At 38.5% G+C, this 18,775-nt stretch overlaps 2 protein-coding genes across 2 annotated transcripts; both read right to left on the bottom strand.

Moving 5' to 3' along the window:
* Positions 1 to 477: 477 nt before the first annotated feature.
* On the bottom strand, positions 478 to 6,204 carry LOC140928690 (uncharacterized). Its single transcript, XM_073378470.1, has 4 exons — positions 4,942 to 6,204; positions 1,815 to 2,150; positions 1,264 to 1,401; positions 478 to 894 (listed from the first exon to the last, which is right to left on the bottom strand). The coding sequence occupies exons 1-4, from the start codon at positions 5,962 to 5,964 to the stop codon at positions 550 to 552; spliced, it is 1,842 nt and encodes a 613-aa protein (XP_073234571.1). The 5' UTR covers positions 5,965 to 6,204; the 3' UTR covers positions 478 to 549.
* Positions 6,205 to 11,721: 5,517 nt separating this feature from the next.
* Positions 11,722 to 18,381, bottom strand: LOC140926260 (uncharacterized). The gene is made up of 6 exons (XM_073376030.1): positions 17,812 to 18,381; positions 16,715 to 16,809; positions 14,791 to 14,947; positions 14,604 to 14,670; positions 13,072 to 13,322; positions 11,722 to 11,907 (listed from the first exon to the last, which is right to left on the bottom strand). Exons 1-6 carry the CDS (start codon positions 18,379 to 18,381, stop codon positions 11,725 to 11,727), a joined length of 1,323 nt encoding a protein of 440 aa, XP_073232131.1. The 3' UTR covers positions 11,722 to 11,724.
* Positions 18,382 to 18,775: the final 394 nt, after the last annotated feature.

Raw genomic sequence — 18,775 nt, 5'->3', positions numbered from 1 at the left:
TCCCTTAAAAAGTCCTTGAATTTTCTTCAACTTTGAATGCAGCAGCCTGAAAAGTGTTTTTTTAATGCTTTTTTGTTGTCCAAGACAATATAAATCATAGCTAAGAGAACTTAAAGGTGATTTACATAAAGTTAGTGTTCTTTAGTTTTATGCAATATTTAACTATAAAGTGTATTGAAAAATGTAGAGAAGTTGATGGGGCAAACAGTTCAAGCTTTAAAGTCCCGTTAGAATGGACTGGGAATGTGCATTTTTGTAGAGTCTGTGAAATAACATTCCTGGTAGGTGGTCCTTAAAAATCAAATGTGGTCCTTTAAAAGTCCTTCAAGAGTCTTTAAAAGTGGTTGCAATTGTTTGTATGAATGCTGGGCCCTTAGATTACTGACACTTTCAGGTTTTTGAAGATTGTGAATATTAAAGTAAGATTTCAAAAACAATGAAACAATCCTCTGCTTCACTATTGATAATTTATGGTTTCCTTCCTAAATACACTGTATAATCCTCTTGACTAATTATTATAATATCCCATCAATTTTTGTCTTTTGACTTCTATACAGCAGAATACATCTTGGTAGATAGGCAAGCTCCAGAGTATCGCAGCTGTAATGAAGCAAGGCCTGGAATATTAATTTCCAACTGATCCACAGCATTTGTTGTAATCTGGCTGCACATACTCAGATCAAGGTGTGTCAGATTATAACAATACTTTGCTACCTCAAGGACGCTCTTATCTGTGATGCTATCACACTTTGATGCGTCAAGTGACACCAGCCTCTGAAGGTGGAGTGCCACTGATGACAAACCAGTGTCTGTTATTGCGGCACATCCACTGAATGAAAACTGTTTTAGAGTGTGAAGCCTTTCTGCCACATTAGTCAGCCCACTGTCAGTTATCTTCAACAAAAGAAATAATATTAAAGAACCTGTTTTTCAGCTATCCCTTAAGTACTTTTTTGTGTGCATACTACAGCTGGTAGTTAAGCCCGTGTTGTTACTTTAATGAGAGGTGCCAGCAGTAACATCTGACATAAATATGATGTCAGTGCAGGCTTCACGCAACCTCTACCCAGCAACAATGTGAATAAACATTAATCAGTTAAAATGTGAAACTAGCCCATGGGGAGATGCAGGTCATTCACTATTAGGGATGATGTGTGAACTCATCAGAAGTACATGTATCTGAGCACACTCAACACATTAGTTTCAGTAGATCTTAACTAAATTAAACTATACCAATTTTTACTATTTCTTTGTAATACAGACCTGTGTGCACATGTTGATATTTAGGGATGTGAGGTTTTTCAACTTGCAAACACTTTTGAGTCCTTCATCTGTGATGCATGTACAGTGACTGATGTCCAAACTTTTCAGCCTTTTCAAGTTGGGAATTCCATGTGCGATCTGTAATGAAACAGTTAATCAACTTTTGATACATTGTACATGATGTTACTGGGTATTACATACGTAGGTGGTATTGCCATATCCATGACCACACTATTAACTTTATCTAAAGGCAAGCTTAAAAGTGACATCTCTTGCAAAAATAATAGATGACAATTAATAGATAGTTTGCAAATGTGCAAGATCATGGAGAGACTAAATCAAGTTTTAAAAAAATGGTCCCTTGGGGGCCCTGTGTATTTAGCCACTGAGTATCCTGCACAGGCTCCTGCTGCCTTAAGCAAGTGTACAATGATTATTTTACTTGTAGCTTGGTGGATTCACCTTCTTTGCATCTTCCTTTTTCAAACTCAAGACAACAGAAATTGAAATATTAATCATATATTTTTTGCTGTATGAATTATAAACGTCACCTGTTTACTGCTAGTGGTTCTCTCCTGCTTTCCATCTACTTTATGTGAAATTGTCTTCTTCTGAGGGCTGACTGGCAGAAGTTTTTCTCTTGACTGAATAATCCCATTCAAGCCATTATCTGTGATATTAATACACCAACTGAGTCTCAACAATTGCAAGTTTATTAAAGAGCATGTTATAGCAGACAGTCCAATGTCTGTAACATGAAGGCAAGAACTGAGATCAAGTTCTTGAAGATGGCAAAGAATCCCTGAGAATCGTGATACTAGTTCATCAGATAAGGAGCTGCAGCCATTAAGCACAAGAACTTTCAGTGGGATGTCATGATTTGTTCCCTGTAAATAACAAAATTTTTAAATAAACACAATAACTGAGATACACCATCAAACATGGGAGATTGAATAACTTAGAAATGAGTGTTACTGGCGGATAAAATAAATTTTATTTAAAAGAAGTGAATGGTGATAGAAAAAATGCAATTTATTACTCTGCCTGCCACATCAATATTTGCAGAGCACAAATGTACATGTACTATAAGATTATAAGAGGAAGGGGGGTACAGGCATATGTGTGGCATTTGAACACTTTTTTGTCCCCCCTCTGGGGATTTTGACCACAAATTTTTCCCCAAACTGCAGTTTTGTTGATCACAGTAAGCGATATTTGATCAGATTTGAACAATTTTCTAGTGCCGAGGGTGTGGAATTTCACCGAAAAAGTGCTAAAAAAATTTAAATGTTGCACCTTTGCCCGCCCTTGTAGAAATTCAGTACATTTAAAGTATACTTTATATAGGTGATAAACACTTTAAAAAGTATACTTCATTTGTACTTAAAGTATACTTTAAGTATACTTACCAGAAGTATACTTTAAGTACACAACTTTTCGACACCTAAAAAGTATACTCAAAGTATACTTAAATGAAAGTATACTTGAAGTATACTTAATGGGAAGTATACTTCAAGTATACTTAAAATATACTTAAAGTATACTCAATGCAATATGTTTATCAATCACTGAGACACGTCAGACTGGGATCAATTATATTGTAAAATCATTTATTGATATAACAAAAAAAGCAATACAAATGTACTAAGAAAACATAAAAAAATATATAGCAAATCTTGTTGGAATAGGTTTCCACAACATAAAAATATACATTTTCTATTCTTATCAAAGGAACTCACTGCATTTGATTACCATAATATATTATTCTTCTTGATTTTAGTAAAATTTTCATTGACAATGAGATCATTTCAAGGAAGGTGCATGTATATTAACAGGTTTCTTTCTGAACTTTCTTTAACTCACTTGTACTTAATAATTATTGCTTAGAACCATCACACAATATTCTTCTTAATTTTAGTAAATGTTTAATAGACAAGAATGATTAGATCTGTACTCTTTGGCTACAAAGTAAATTGTGCCATTACCTTATTAAAGAAATATGTCTATACCTATTACGTACAAAAACAGGAACGAAATGCGATCTAACGAAAACAAGACTTGGGTTTTATATTTTGAATTTACACTGCACATTAGGCGAAGTAAACAAGCTTTTACTTTGTAAACCTTAAGGCTCAACTCGTGTGTCATTAGCAAAGAAGAATCGATATATATTGAAACGACTGGAACCGATACATTTTTCACCCCAAAACTTACTTGTATCGTCAAAATTCAGTCATGGTGTACTTCTTTTGTTTTCTTTTCAAGTTCCACTCATATAATTGTGCTCGAATTGTGAAGATAAATTAAAGGCAATATTCCAAGCGTATAAATATCTTGAAGACACTCTCTGCAAAGCTCAACGAACGTTACTTCGAAACTGTATCGCCCGCCAAAACCATATATGGAAGTTCGGTATGCTGTAAATGATTCATACATGACCGTATTAGGAAATCCACAAGATCCCGTATATTTTGCGACGGTACTGGAAGTCAGCGGTAATTCAACACCTTCATATATGCATTTCTTTCCTCGAACGTAAAGATGTCCGACGATGAGCGATGGTTTTGCTTCGAGTTCTCGTTCTATTTCTTAAGGTCCTCGTAAAAAAGGAGGTAAAACGACACGGGCCTTACAAAAATTCCACGAAAGACATTAAAGAAATGACCAGAATGAAACTGTGCGACTTTGCCATTTCGCCCAGGGATCGGCGGATGATCTTCTTACGAAGGAAGTCGACTGAACAGCTAATGTGTGCCCTGTGTATCTAGAAACCTGTTATATACTTCACCACTCGGAAGAAATCTTTACATGATCTCAACTGTGTCCTTAATAGAAGAAAACTGATTTGATCTGAATAGTATTTTGAAGTTATTAAATTATACTTAAAACATACTTTTAGTATACTTTTGTCTTGTAGTGATTTCAAGATCCGGACAAACCTTCTTAGATCCTCAGATCAGAATGTGTCTTGCAGTTTCAAAGTATACTTAAAGTACACTTTTCTTTGCGAAACTATTTTTCACAAGCACTGAAGTTTGAAGAAGTATACTTAAAGTATACTTAAGTATTTGAAGTATAAATGAAGTACATTTGCCAAATATACTTCATTTATACTTTTTTTCTGGAAGTACAAACGAGGTATACTTCAAATGTACTTTTTTTCTGAGAAGTACATATAAAGTATACTTGAAGTATACTTAAAGTATACTTAATTTCTACAAGGGCGTACCCTCTCTCCGTCCAAACATTGATACCTGCATTGTAGTTAAGTTCTACAGTTAAAGATTCCATTGCCCCATATAGAAGTAATGGGGAAAAGTTGTTAAAATATCAAGCAAATTCATCTTGTTTAATCACATTGTTAATCTTTATCACCTTTTTTTGGAAGCAAAATTTAATCTTGATGGTTAGGTTCTGAAACAACAACACTGATGAGGCCCAGTAGGTGATCTTTTCCATTACCTGAGGCCCTCTTACAGAATGTGGGAGAGGGTCCCTAGTCTGAATTTCAAAACATTTTGTTTCACATATTGAGGATGAAGTCATGCTCCCATCAGTTTGCTAGTACTACACTTGCACTTGGCCCAGTAGAGTTTGGCATCTCTGCTGTCCTATGTGACTGTTTCAAGGATATGTCGCACGTTGGAATTTTCGGCTTTGTCTTAAAGGAACACTTACCTGTGTCCAGCAGAGGAACTGAGTAAGACCACTGTTTGACAGCTGATAGCAGGAATATAAGTTCAATGACTCTAAATTAAGTAAGAGTCTCTTAACACTTGACAATGCTCCATCTGTAAGTTGTCTGCAGCTATTTAGATCCAGCCCTCTTAACTGCTGCAAATATTTGCCAATAGCTGCAAGTGTTGTGTTTGTAATATGCACACAGGCTAATTTGATAACTTCAAGTGAAGTTTGATATTTAACAAGAGATACTACTCCATTATCTGTCAGATATTTACAAGCAGTTAAATTTATCTCTCTAAGGTTTAAGTCAGGAATCTGAGAAAATTCCAGCATTGTTTCATCTGTCATGTCAGATCGGCTGATGTCTAGGTATTTCAGTGTTGCTACCTTTTTCGCCAACTTCTGCCATGTTGATATGTGTACACTTTTGCACCCGGAGATGCTCAAATACACTATCAGTGGCAATGCATCGGCTATTTTTGACACAAGCATGTCAGACATTTCCTTACAACCATTTAAATCTAGGACGCTGAGTTTCTTCCAGTTGGCGGCACTGCACTTGTGGAGCCAAGTGGCTTCCTTGACTACGTCAAGTTGTCTGCAACGGCTTACATCCAGATGCATCAAGTTTGGACAATACTTGCTCAGTACTTCAAGTAAGGCGTCATTAACACATCTGCAACCCTGAAGGGACAATGTCTTGAGGTTTGACCCAAGCTGTTTGCACACCTGAATAATTTGAGTTGCAGTTGACATGTGTTTAACTCTCAAGTGCTGGATGCATCGTCGCTCAAGGCTGTCAACAAGAAAATAAGAGAACCGTTCTCTTCTTGTACCAAGACTAATGAACACATCTCTCCATAGAATGGGGTCTTCAGCTGCACGAGACCATGCATAGCAAACAAATGATGCACACTTCACGTCTGATGTCGGTAGAAATCTAAATATGTACGAAACAACTTCCAGTGGTAAAGTGCATATGACAGATCTTTTATCCTCGTTATTACTTACAGGCATACTGTTAATACCTTCTGTATATTAAATACAGGTTAGAGACAGTTCCCGAACATTAGTCGTGCAATTCTCCAATCTGCTAATGGTTTGCAGCATAATCCGAGCTTCTCAAGTTCCGATACGTAGTCAGATATCTCAGCCTAAAGTGTCTCAGCCCCAGATTCTGTGGAACGCTGCAGTGCATTCCCTCTGATCGTTACAGAAACGATGTAAACAACAGTAAAATGTCCTCCATCTTTCCTAACAAGAGCTTTGGATTTTGTTAGACATTTCATATAAGGTATGTTTTCATGTACCGATATGACGTCAAACCCTAGCCAATTCCCGTCGTTCCCGCGCGCTTTCATTTTTCCCTCTTCGACATAAAAGAGGCCTTTGCGGTGGAGCCGGAGGGAGCTGCAAAAAAATTGACAGAAAAGCGATGATGCACTTGCAGAGTTGTTGTTTAATTTATTTAACCTATTCTTTTTTTGACGTCCTCGTTGCTGTCGCCGACGCCTTCGTAGATTAGTACCCTCTTATGTCGACCCCTGGTGATCAGAAAGGGGGTATATACTTTCATAGTTAAACTGATCCTGCCCCACATGGCCCCATAACAGTAGCCGAAACCAGTGTCTTAAGTAGGACTGTACAACGTATAATTTCCCGAGTTCAGTTCAGTTTATTTATTTGCCAGAAAAAAAAAAAATATGTATATACATACAGGCATTCAATATATCACAAAAATGATAGTTAAAAATTAAAAAGACGTAAATTGTTAGTAAAAGAATTAAAAGTATTTTTCTGGCCAGAAAAAACCCCTTGGGACTTATTATATGAGCTCCCTTTCTGACCTAAAACTAAATATAATGAATAAATAAACAGCGAAATCTTACTAAAAATATAATTAGGATAAAAAGAAAGCAAAGCAAAACAGACAAAAAGCAGCAAAAGTCAAGTATTGTTTACAAGTGGTGAATCAGCTAAGAATAGGTGGTTTTCACGTTACGTCATCGCCGCCATGCTGGTGGACGGTAAACAAAAGATCGCTCATTAGCTCGCTTTGTTTGTCCACCAGCATTTGTTCATTTCACCATTGTTATTTGTGTCTCCCGAGATTGCATGAAAACCACCTATTAAGAAATGTTTTCAATCTGGATTTAAAAAGAGAGAAAGCAGCATCATTTTGTATATTGTTATTAGTGAACTGAAAATTCTAGGACCCTGAAATCTTATACCGAAAAGTCTTATATTTGTTCATGCAAAAAATAAGTACAAAGTATTTGAATTTCTGGTATTATAGGAATGAACTTGATTTGTCATTAAAACATTTCCTTCAATACATTAGGAAGCAGGCCTATTCTGTAGGAATACATAAACTTTCCAACTTGAAAAAAGTATTTTCAGAGAATTTCGGTATTTGAAAACTTTTGAATATAGGATCAGTCCTGAGTGTGAGCATCAAATGGCTTCTTGAAATGGAAATAATTCGAACAATTTACCGTGGTGAAGTAGTTAAAGCAGCTAAATTGTCAGTGGTGGCTGTAAAAAATTTACTACCTCACTACTACAGCTACTACAGCTACTACACCTGCTGATGCTACTATGGTTACTTCGGCTAATGTCGTGTCCCCAGTAACCATCCAAGAAAAATTTCAGGACACATTTCGGATTCAATTCCTTCTTGTTTCTAAATAGGAGCCCTCGGTGAAGGGCGGAAAGTTATCCAAGTGAGAAGTGATCATTCAGTACTAGTAGCATCTAATAACCAACGTATAATTCAGCCATGGTCCAGTGTTCCACAACGATTCCCATTAGAATAACATGGCGTCCTCAAGCCAGAGTCGTACCCAGTCGCTATTTATGTGTTTTGGGGGTGAGAGATGATGAGGGTTAAGTTGAGGCGCGAAGGGACTCATGGGAAGGGACGAAGGAAAAATATCGACTGGCAGATTTCGTTTCATAGAGCCATGCAAATTGACACACCTTTAGACCTGCACAAATCTAATGGCTCTTTTCTGTTTTTTTTTTTTTGTGGTCAAAGTCCTACGGTGACCCAGAAGGGTCACACATGTAAATCAAAAATTTTACATGCAAACTAAAAAAATTACCTGCAAATTAAATATAGTACATGTAAATCAAAAATTGTTCTGCAAATTAAAAATACTATGGTACATGCGAATTAAAAATTTGCTTCAACTTAAAAGATTTTTTTAACTCAAAGGGTGTATTGCAGTCTACTGCTTTGAGGGAATTGCCATCTCCCATAACAAAGGCTTAGACTGCCCAGAGGACTTTGAGCTGATACGATGTGGTTCTCAGTTTGTTGCTGTTGTCTACAGTCCACCTAGTGACAACAGTGCAATCATCGAGTTCTTGAACACCTATACTTTACTAAAGCTGGATGAATTTGGTGCCCAGTCTGTGGTACTGCTTGGTGATTTCAATATCTACCACACAGATTGGCTACTGGAAGCCACACTCTAGAAATGGCCAACTCCTTTGGACTACAGCAGATCGTCACTGAGCCTACTAGAGATGACCAGATCCTCGAATCGGTGATTACTGACCTAGTTTCCACAGCTACGACATTTGCCAAACTTGGAACATCGGATTATAATCCAGTTCTAGTGAAACTTCAAGTACCCATCTACAGAGATAGGCCCTACAGAAGGAGGGTCTGGCGCTATGACAAAGCGGACTACTGGGATATGAGAGGCTACATCTCCTCAGCGGATTGGCCCAGTGTCTTCCGACGGAACTGATGACTCAGAACAAGCGTGTAGCAACCTAACCAACATCATATTGGATGCTATGGACTGAGACTGGCGACAAAGCTTGGTTTGATGATCGCTGCAGAAAATTAAAGCTGCAGCCAGGAAGCGCCACCTGTTCAAAACGATGAAGGAAAATAACACTCGGGAGAACATATACAAAGTTTGCTGAAGCAAGAAAGAGGTACAACCATGAGGAGAAACTTACAAAAAGGAAATATAACATGAAGTTGAAGGAGGCTCTTTCGGAGAGTAGCCTCAGCAAGTAAGCAGTGGTGGAGGCTAATGAACACGCTTTCTGAAAAATCAGCAGGGTCTGATATCCCACTGCTGAAAGATGGCCTCCTTGTTTGCACCTCAGCTAAGGAAAAGGTTGAAAACCTTGGCCAGACCTTTGCATCCAAATGTCAACTGCAACATGCAGAGGATTCTACTCTTGAGAGTGTAAGTAACCCCATCAAAAACACTGGATACTGTAGTCTTAAAAGACAAGGACTTACTGAACAACAGCTTTTAAGAAAATTAAATTCAGACAAGGCTACTTGTCCTGAAGGAGTGTAGTGCCGAATTAGCCAGGACCTCTTAGCGTTATGCTTCTCCCACGGAGTCTTCCCGAACCGGTGGAAGTGTGCTTCAGTCGTACCTGTCCACAAGAGAGACTAAATCAAACCCATCCATGCATCGGCCCATCTCACTTCTTAGTAACATCAGCATGATTATAGAGTTAGTTATCAATAGCCAGCTACAAAAGTATGTAATGCGGCATCCTCTTCTCTCAGATCGATATTTTGGCTTCAGGCCTCATCACAGCACAGCTGATATTGTCACCATCTTTAGTCAGCAGTGGTCAAACACTCTTGATAGAGGTTACGAAGAGCGACTCATAGCTTTTGACATCAAAGGTGCTTTTGATAAAGTGTGGAACAATGGCCCTTGCTTCAAACTGAAGGAATTAACTAAAGGAATCTCTAGCAAGCTGCTGGCTTGGATTGAAATTTACTTTTCTAATAGGTCATCCAAGTAGTTTTATCTGACCAATCTTCCAGTATTTTTTCTATCAATGCCTCTGTACCTCAAGGCTCGATACTTGGCCCACTTTTGTTCTCTTTCTTAATTGATGGCCTAGGCAATGAGTCCGAGAATCCACCGTACTTGTATGCCGATGACTCCACTCTCTTCTGTGAAATAAGATCTTCTGATGACGGAGAAGCTGTAACTTCAAGCCTAAATAGAGACGGGGATAGAATGAACAGTTGGGCGGACAAGTGGAAAGTGACATTCCAGCCATCAAAGTGCAAGGCCATGACTATCTCTAGAAAGCGGAATCCAACAAGATGTGACCTGTTCTTTGGTAGTACCAAACTGGCAGAAAACAACGAGTTGGAAATTTTGGGCGTCACTGTTGATTGCAAGCTCACCTGGACCAATCACGTTTCTAACGTCGCTGCATGAGAGTGGGGCAGAAGCTTGGAGCTCTTCGCGAGGTAGCTCACAAACTGACTAGGGAAGAAAGAGTAACTGTCTATAAGGCCCAGGTCCTTAGTGCCATGGGGTACTCCTCACTTTGTTGGATGAGTACTTCATGAAGCTTCTTGACTCCATCCAAAGCAGGCTAAGCAATCCTTCGTTCGCCTGCATTCGAATTTCACTCGTGTGAGCGGGGTCACTGTAGTTACTGTTGCGTTTTTGTCACTCAGGTAAAAAAGCCCTTAATTGGCCCACGGCATTTTTGTTTAGAGTCACGTGATTCAAGCGAATTCATCTCAGACATTTTATTGGAATGCATGGCTGTGGAGGTCTTAAAAACTGCCATGTAGAAACTAGGCAAAAATGAAGCGTTTGATATGACGTCACGTCCGCCATCTTGATGTTCCAAAACGATGACAACCCCTTTCCCAGGGTTCTCTTTCTTGCTTCGAGAAAAAAACCTGGTTCCGGCTGGTCACGTGGAAATGTGTGTCAATGAATAAGCTACTTTCCATATATTAAAATTCAGCATGATAGCGAGTCTTAGAGGACACAAACAAAGAAAATGAATAAACATGAATAATCATGGTTTATTCATTTTCTTTGTTTGTGTCCTCTAAGACTCGTTGTCACGCTGAATTTTAATATATCGAAAGTTGCCTATTGCGCAGCAGGAGTAAGTCCTCAAAAAAAAATTTTGTCGACTGGACGATGGAATACTATCTGGGGTGTGGAGAAAATTCTTGCTTCAAACAAATAGCGATCGAACTTCTCAGTTGCTTGCAAACAGCGTTGCTTTCGGTTAGTTACGATAAAATTATTTGAAGGCAAAACAGGTTATTTACTTAGAGATACTTGAAAAAAAAAAAACCTGCTCGTCGTTCTGCCAACAGGATGCTGAAATCTATCTTGATATGCAAGTGAAAAATCAGCTTTTCGTAAATTTGCATACTCCGCACGTGCAGTTCATGAAAAGGAAAAGATAATGCAAAAGTCATGTTTACATGAAGCACCACCCAGACGGCAGTTTAGAGATTAAAAATTATTTGTTATGGTACTTTCAGTTTTGGTTAAGTTATTGGCTGGTGCAAGATATACCAAGTAAAAAGCCAACCTCGTTCCCATCGCTCTCTCTCTCTCTCTCTCTTGCATTATGCAATACTATTTTTCCGGGTGTGGGTTGACATTTGCAAATACCCGCACTATCAGCTCATAATAAACGAGGCGGCAAACTGCTCTCCGGCCCCGACAGAGTAACTTTTGTCATTGCGACATTTATTTATTACTCTTCTTCCCCGCCCTTATTTTTGGTTCCCAGCTTTTGGGAGCCATGTTGCCAGCCTCAACCAGAGCTCTTTCTCGAAGCAAGAGAAAGAACCCTGGGAACGAGGTTGAAACCATGAATGAAAAGGCGACCATGTTGGTGTTCCAATCCAGTCCAGTGAGAGTTGAACCACCTTCGTACGTAAAACCTTTCTCTTCGTCCAATAAATAAAAGCGTATTTTTCATAACAAGTACTATTTTACAAAGCAGCTTTATATCTCATGAGTTGTTTATTGCTACAACGTTATTCTGCCTTTTGAGCCTTCGGTATTCCCTGATAACAATCAAGGTCAGAAAAAACATTAAACACACAGCGCTGGTTATGACGACGTAGGTACTGAAACTCAGTTGCCCCTTGGTAGGTTCCTCCGCGTTTTCTTTATTTGCACACCTCTCAAGGGCCTGAAATAAGCATGCAAAAGATGTAAGTGCAGAATTTTGTGGCTCAAACTGAGGGTGCTTTCCATAAACCAGAACTGACCGTTCAGAGCGGTGCAGCTGTCAAGGGAATTCCACTATTGATTTTTTAGTATCAGTCAGGCCCGAGTAATTCAAAAGGTAAATAACGCTATCCACCGGATAAATCTCTATCCAGCGGATAGTGCAATTGGTTTCCCTAATACTTATCCATCGGATAGCGATTTATCTGGTGCCTGGATAGCGCTATCCAACTTCAACAAATACATTGTATGCAAGGCAGCGATGCTGGCAGTAAACAGTTGGAATCACGTATTTTTTAAGTTGCGATTTACAATGAACTGACGGCGGTAAAACTCATGAGAACTTTTAGGAAACCCCATATTAAAAACCCTGGTACTCTACCAATGCCTTCGACTCAGTTGACCCACACGGCAAAAAACGTAAAACAGTAGTTTAGATTTTGAATATCATTTTAAATACTGACGTTTTTAACCGTGTCTAAATAGAGTATGTCGATGTCTATGTCTGATATAAATGAAATCTCGTGGCACTTGGTTATACCGGGGCTTGGGCTTCACTGTACATGGAAGGACAATACACTTTATCGCTATCTGAACAGAAATAGCCCTTTGAAAGGAATGAATAGGGGTTACTGAGTGCTTCGTTAAAGCTCCCTTCAGTATATGAGCCTCTCTATGGGTACCAGTTGACGTCGATTTCTTTGCACATTTTCCATCAAATCGTCGGTTTTTCCGACGAATTCGTCGCATTTTAGTATCAAGAATTGCCTTGTGTGGTAACGTGGTAGCGAGCTCAGCCCAACCACAACGACGATAGAAACGAGAAAGTAAGCAAAACAACAACAATGAACTTGCTGCACGTTTTTGGGAGGTTTATTTGCCGTTATTGCACTATACTAACGTTGTTAGACTTGACTGAAATGGTAATGCGATATTCACTTAGTACTTTCTAAGATCGTCGCTTTATCTAAGGCGGTCGTCGCTACTTTTATTTTCTCAGAAATACCCATACAGAAGTTCATATATAAATTAACAGAGAATAGTAGAGATTACTATTCACATTGAAAATTAATTCGGCGGGTGGTTTGCTGTTCCTAAATTAAAGACTAATTAAGTTTCACTTTACCCTCTCTATTTCTCTGTTATCCACAAGTTCACGTCTCCAACATGTAAAGAAGCTTTCATCATCTGCCACAAAGTTTCCAATCAAGATCATGCCAACTGAATACTTATGGGCGATGTTTTTCTCTATAACAATATTTTTCATGTGCCCATTCTTGAGAAGTTCCTGTGCCTCCACGTAATCGAAAAAAATGAGATATTCCAATGATTCGTAAGTTTCCATGTTTTCTTCCAGGTCATGGAAATGTTCTAGTTCTTAAAAAAGGGAAGATACACAAAGTTAAAAGCCTGGCCTGTGTAGCAGACGCATGAGCAATTCAGAGCGTAAAAATGAACGGCAGCGAGGGGGGAGGTTCGGTCGATGTGCACGAGGGAAGAGAGGAAGCTATTTCTTTCTCCTTGCGCTTATACCCCTCCATCGCGGCACGTTCCGTTCCTATTTTAGAATCCCCATACAACACAAAATGCACAAACTATTATTTTCAATTACTTCTGAAAGAACTTTATATTACTACAAGACCATTTGATTTTAATGCTGACAACGGACACTCATTTCTTGCCCAATCAACAAATTCTCGTAGAACGCCAACCTCGTTAATGCGAACACTTCATTATCAACTGTGTGCTGTAGCAGACCTTTCCTTTTTGAAGTTAAAAAAACTTCAGTTGTTGACAGCATCTCGATGTTTCCAGCGCTACAACACACGGGATAGGATGATTTGTAGCCCGGGGGGGGGGGGGGGGTACGTTAGGAATTTCGGGGTGGGGATGTGTCGCTGGGACCCTGGAACCCTTAACCTATTACCAGAGCTAGTTCAGCTGAATTTTGCTACCCAAAACTAGAGTAAAATCCCCAAATCCCCCCTATCCTACCACAATCCCTAGTCTAGATAAAATCTTCAACCAACTGATCAGATTCCTGAAAAATGATACTCTATTCTAGACCCAAGCTCTCTGATTTATATACCCTATCCCAGAGTAAACTGGTTGAAAACCATATCCTTCACAGCGGCACATACCTTTATAGCCCATATATGGCAGTACCCGCCCCCCCAGGGATTTGTGGACGTCAATTTTTGGCATCAAACAAATTATGCTGTGAAAGGTGAGCGAATAAATGGACGATTTTTGATTGTTTCCGCAGAATAGAGCCTTTGTGAAGATTAGAGATGTTTAATATGACGATACGATTCTAATGCCCTTTTTCATGTCTTTGGCATTTTTTTATCTGATAAAAGGTGGTTTTCTACTTTAATAAGATGACCCGCTTTATACGGACACCGAGTTAATACGGCCACGTTCTGTGTTCCATTTAGTGCGGTCCGTATTAACGAGGTTTGACTGTACTGATTGGCGAATTTGGGATAAAGTTCACAGTATCACTGTTTAGGAGACTAATCTCGATGGAAACATTTTTCGTTGCTTCCTTCGAAGGCATTTGAAATCAAATTTTGGTGATGGATATCAGTGTTTAGTAGGGGGAAAAGTATATATTTTCCTTTAAACAAGTATTATCGTAAATGAAAAAGCCCTTACCTTCAAAATGGGCAGCATAGTTAAATTCTTTCACCAGGAATGTTTCCATGCCAAGAGGAACTCCAACCTACACAAAAAAGCCCTTGATGTTTAATTGTTGCTATTTTCTTTTTTGATAGCGCGTTCTTATTAAACAAACAAGCAAACAAACAAACAAAATTTAAAGTAACAATAGATTCTCGCACACCTTTTTGTCGATGAGATTTAGCTCCTTGGTGATTTCATCTGCCGTTAGATCAGCTGTTAGTTGTGCAGCAAACAGAGCTGTCAGCACTGTTCCTTCTATCATCCACAGCACTGCAAAAGCACGCGCCAGGGTAGAGTGGGGAGATTTGTCACCGTACCTTCAATTTCAGTAAATGCGTCAAGAAATGTTTTTGTTCAGGACTCTCACTTTTACTGTAACATTTACTAGTTGAAAAGAACGTGGTGGTGGTGGTGGAAGGAAACAACCTAAATGTGGTATTTAGCTTGTAAGTTTTGTTTTCCCAACAGAGGTCTTGGGGGATCTTTACCCTTTGTCTTCTTATAAATTCTGCGTAGATATGCACGTGCCTGGAATGAGTAACACGAAAATTAAATGGAACAGTTCTCTAGAGTATTATTAATTTCCGCCATCACTAAGTGCTAAAGAGCAAAGATTTCACCTACACGCGAGCGCTGTTCAATTTGTCTAGAAATGTCATGAATTACCTTAATTTACGAAAAATAGTTTAAACTCAATTCGATTGAATAAGCAAAAATTACCTTGAAAATAGTGAACTAAACTGTTCTACTGCATAAAGAATTTGAAATCCCGACATAACATAGCATATTTTTTGAGATATTGAAGTTCGCGTTTTTGTCTGAAGTTGCGCACATGGCATTTTGCGTAAAATTTAGTGGTCTTATAAGCGAACTTAGAATCCTCGAGAAATCATATTAAAGTCCGCGAATATTCAACAAAAAGATTTGGTCTCTTTGTAAAGCTTATGAAGACTGTTTTTTAGGAAAACATTTATGGTGCGCCCATGAAGCCTTCCGAACTGTTTTGCTTCCAAAACACAATAAATTTTGAGGCGTTATTACTTTTTCTTCGCAGCAGACGATAAAAAACTTCGGGGGGCAAATGCGACAACTATAAGCGTGATTGGTTGAAGACTGGATGAGCACGAAACTCATAAACACGCACACGGCTCGTGGATTCTCTGTTCTGTATCACGTGTTCGCTCGAAAATGATGCATTCTCTGTTCTGCATTACGTCATAAACGTTACCTTACACTACCTACACTACCTTATGTTACATCGATTCGAGATGTATTCTGCCTTGGAACTTTCGCGCACGGCTTTATTAGGCTGATGCCTAACTCGCAGCCTAGCGTCTTCTCCAGGCTGCTCGTTGGCAACCCCTGGGGACATGACCTGCATCGGGAAAACAAAACGTACAAGCTAAAGAAGTCTATTGAATTGTGGAGGAGAAGAAAGGGGAGAGAGGTAAGTAAAAACTGGCTTTTAGTGTAAGATAAAGCTAGTTTGCCTTCATCCACTTTAATATACTCGATTTTTGCGCCTAAGAACCACCAAACCGTAACTGTAACAATTTGTTTGGACAATTAAAGTGGAAGTAAAATGAATTAACATAATTACGTTACGATTTAGTGAAGTCATAGACGAGTTAGCGCTTATTCCTTCCACAACATAACTCAACCGATGAATACTTTTTTTAGTCTACCAATCAGTAAGCAAGATATTCCATGACCTTAAAATAAATAGAAAACCTATTCAACAGGTTAAAACACCTAAAATAGCACATGACCTTATCTCAATGAGATTACAGCGCATTTTATTCATGAAATATAGACAAAAGGCTTGGTCCCCACTATACTACTGATGTTCGGGAAATGCTTCCTCGCTTCTTCCCCGAAGGCCTAAGACCAGATTCGAAACAGTACAAGAGAAGTATAGACTACATTTAATATGAAGGTAGTGATAATTAGTGTGAACTTTTGTCTTTTTGTAGCCCAGTGTTTATTAATCCATGCAAATGAGTAGGATCGAAAAGCGACACTCATTTTACTGGACCTTTTCAAGTAATATATACATATGTAAACTGGTAGCCATAGAAACTTACCCAACAGTTGTCATGGTAACAAAAGCCCACCAAATCCCGTTCCCCATTCCATATAACGATCCAGATGGAAACTGCCGTGGATTGGACTCGTGATCCTGGAACATGAAATGTGCAACAGGTTTTAACACAAGACGTTTTTCACCAATCTTCTTCCATTTTCTATCATTCTAGCAGTATCTTATCGCAAATCCCACATTCTGATGATACACTACTATTTACCAACAATGGAGAGTCGGTAGGAAAAGGCTGGTGAAAACCAATAAATAATTGATTAAAATCCCCCGAGAATGTTCTAAAACATGCTAAATAGTTGTAGCATTTTACCAAAACAATTAGAAGACTTAATTGGTCAATTATTAGAAGATAGAAATCTCAAGTTTGCCTTCTAATTGCTCTAAATTAGTCAGTTATTACCCGTGTCAGATTAAAATGAGCTTTTCTCTAAAGCAAACCATTTGTGATTGCCTTTGATAGTTATTATTTTTTCAGTACGTTTCTTAGCATTTAAAAACCACAGGGTTGTTAAACACTGTATGAAATTAAAATTTAACAGATCTGAATATATTATCCAATTTTTCCAGTTTTGTTTCTCTTTAGATTATTCGTAGTTTTTCAGTTTTCACTAATATGAATGCCTTTTCCTTTTTTCAAAATCCGGTGATAGACTAACCATCTGCTAACTGCGGTTCAGTTTAGTTGAATGATATTGTAACTAAATAATAAGTTTGTTGTTTTAGCGTTAAATATTTTAAATCGTGCGTCATTTCAGAAACAGAAGAGACATCTAAGTGCTGATCCATTCAGCCACACATGGCATAGTACATAAAATATCCTATTGTTCACTCAAACATAAATTGTCTTCCATATCGTAATTACTCACATTCAAATTCCACTGCTTTAGCGGATAGTTTTGGATTACCATGCCTGTGGTCTCAACTGAAATTCAGCCTGAGCCACGCCTAGTATACTTAGGCAATGGACCTCAGTTTATACACCTAAAACATCTGATGTCATGTTATTGGAGTTTTCGTATTTTCCCACTCTCCCCTAAAAGGTTTTTATTAATAAGGGTTAAAGGAGTGTCTTGACGTACATACCAGGTACCAGATAATCATTCCAGCCAACACAGCGTGTAAAAAACTGATCACTACTATTGTCCACACGTCCTTCAGAAAGTAGAGAATTTCATTTGACGACGAAGTGATTCCATGGTTGACTTTCAAAACTGCGGGGCCTGGAGAATCAAACAGTCCGAGAAATCGTCTTTCAAACTGTTCACCATCTCCTCGGTTGGCAAAAATCGGAAAATATACTCTTGGTTCGTCGGGTGCTGTTTGGCGGATCAGGATCTCCATCTCACAAGAACTGTTGATATCTACTTTTTCATAAATGATCTCCAAATTTGGACAGCAGATATTAAGCGCTTTTCTCATGTAATGTACAAGATTCCCTTCAAGAGCCTTGCTTGATGAATTGTAGTGAGTAAATGGGTGGAATTCATGCCAACGCAGTGTAATTTTGCCAAACGATGGACAGAAATATGTGCTGCCATTGTTCCTGTATGTGCTCACGCCAACTGTTGCTCTAAAGTTGCAAACATTTTGTAGCAAAACAATTGTAAATATTTTACCTAATGCTGAAAAATTCATCATATCTTTCTGCGCCATGTTTTAAAAGGAATGCTGATACGATTCAAAGCTACCTGTTTATCTTTTTGTCCTTTAATGGCCTATGAATATGTCCACCAGTTTAACTTAATTAGCTGCAAATGGCGCTCATCGTGTCAAGATATTAAATTTTGATACATTTTAATTTCATGAAGAGAAACAACAACAATTATAGCAGCAGCTTTATAAAAACATATATCATCACGTATCACAAGAACCATGAGTTTGACAGAAAGCGGCACTATTGGCTAGTCGAGGCTTCAAGCAGTTTGCTCAAGCCATGTTCTATTCTATTGCCCTTTATTGCTTATTTTATGTTTTTTTTTGTCCCCAATTTTCCCGTTCCTTCACCTTTCTTTCACTTAGCTTTGCACTGCTCAAAGTACGAGAAACC

Source organism: Porites lutea, chromosome 2, assembly GCF_958299795.1.
Source record: "Porites lutea chromosome 2, jaPorLute2.1, whole genome shotgun sequence".
Lineage (NCBI taxonomy): Eukaryota > Metazoa > Cnidaria > Anthozoa > Scleractinia > Poritidae > Porites > Porites lutea.
Note: the sequence above shows the minus strand (reverse complement) of the source record. Positions and strands in the feature narration are given on the sequence as shown.

Bases quoted from the DNA above. Each gene is read 5' to 3' on its own strand.
- LOC140928690 (XM_073378470.1), bottom strand. From the start codon at position 5,964: ATGCCTGTAAGTAATAACGAGGATAAAAGATCTGTCATATGCACTTTA. The intron at 1,402-1,814 runs GTGACGTTTATA...GTTTCATTACAG, and splicing joins GAACCACTAGCAGTAAACAG to ATCGCACATGGAATTCCCAA. The intron at 895-1,263 runs GTCTGTATTACA...CTTTTGTTGAAG, and splicing joins ATATCAACATGTGCACACAG to ATAACTGACAGTGGGCTGAC.
- LOC140926260 (XM_073376030.1), bottom strand. From the start codon at position 18,381: ATGGCGCAGAAAGATATGATGAATTTTTCAGCATTAGGTAAAATATTT. The intron at 14,671-14,790 runs GTGTGCGAGAAT...TTTTTTGTGTAG, and splicing joins TAAATCTCATCGACAAAAAG to GTTGGAGTTCCTCTTGGCAT. The intron at 11,908-13,071 runs GTAAAGTGAAAC...TGCTTATTTCAG, and splicing joins ATAACAGAGAAATAGAGAGG to GCCCTTGAGAGGTGTGCAAA.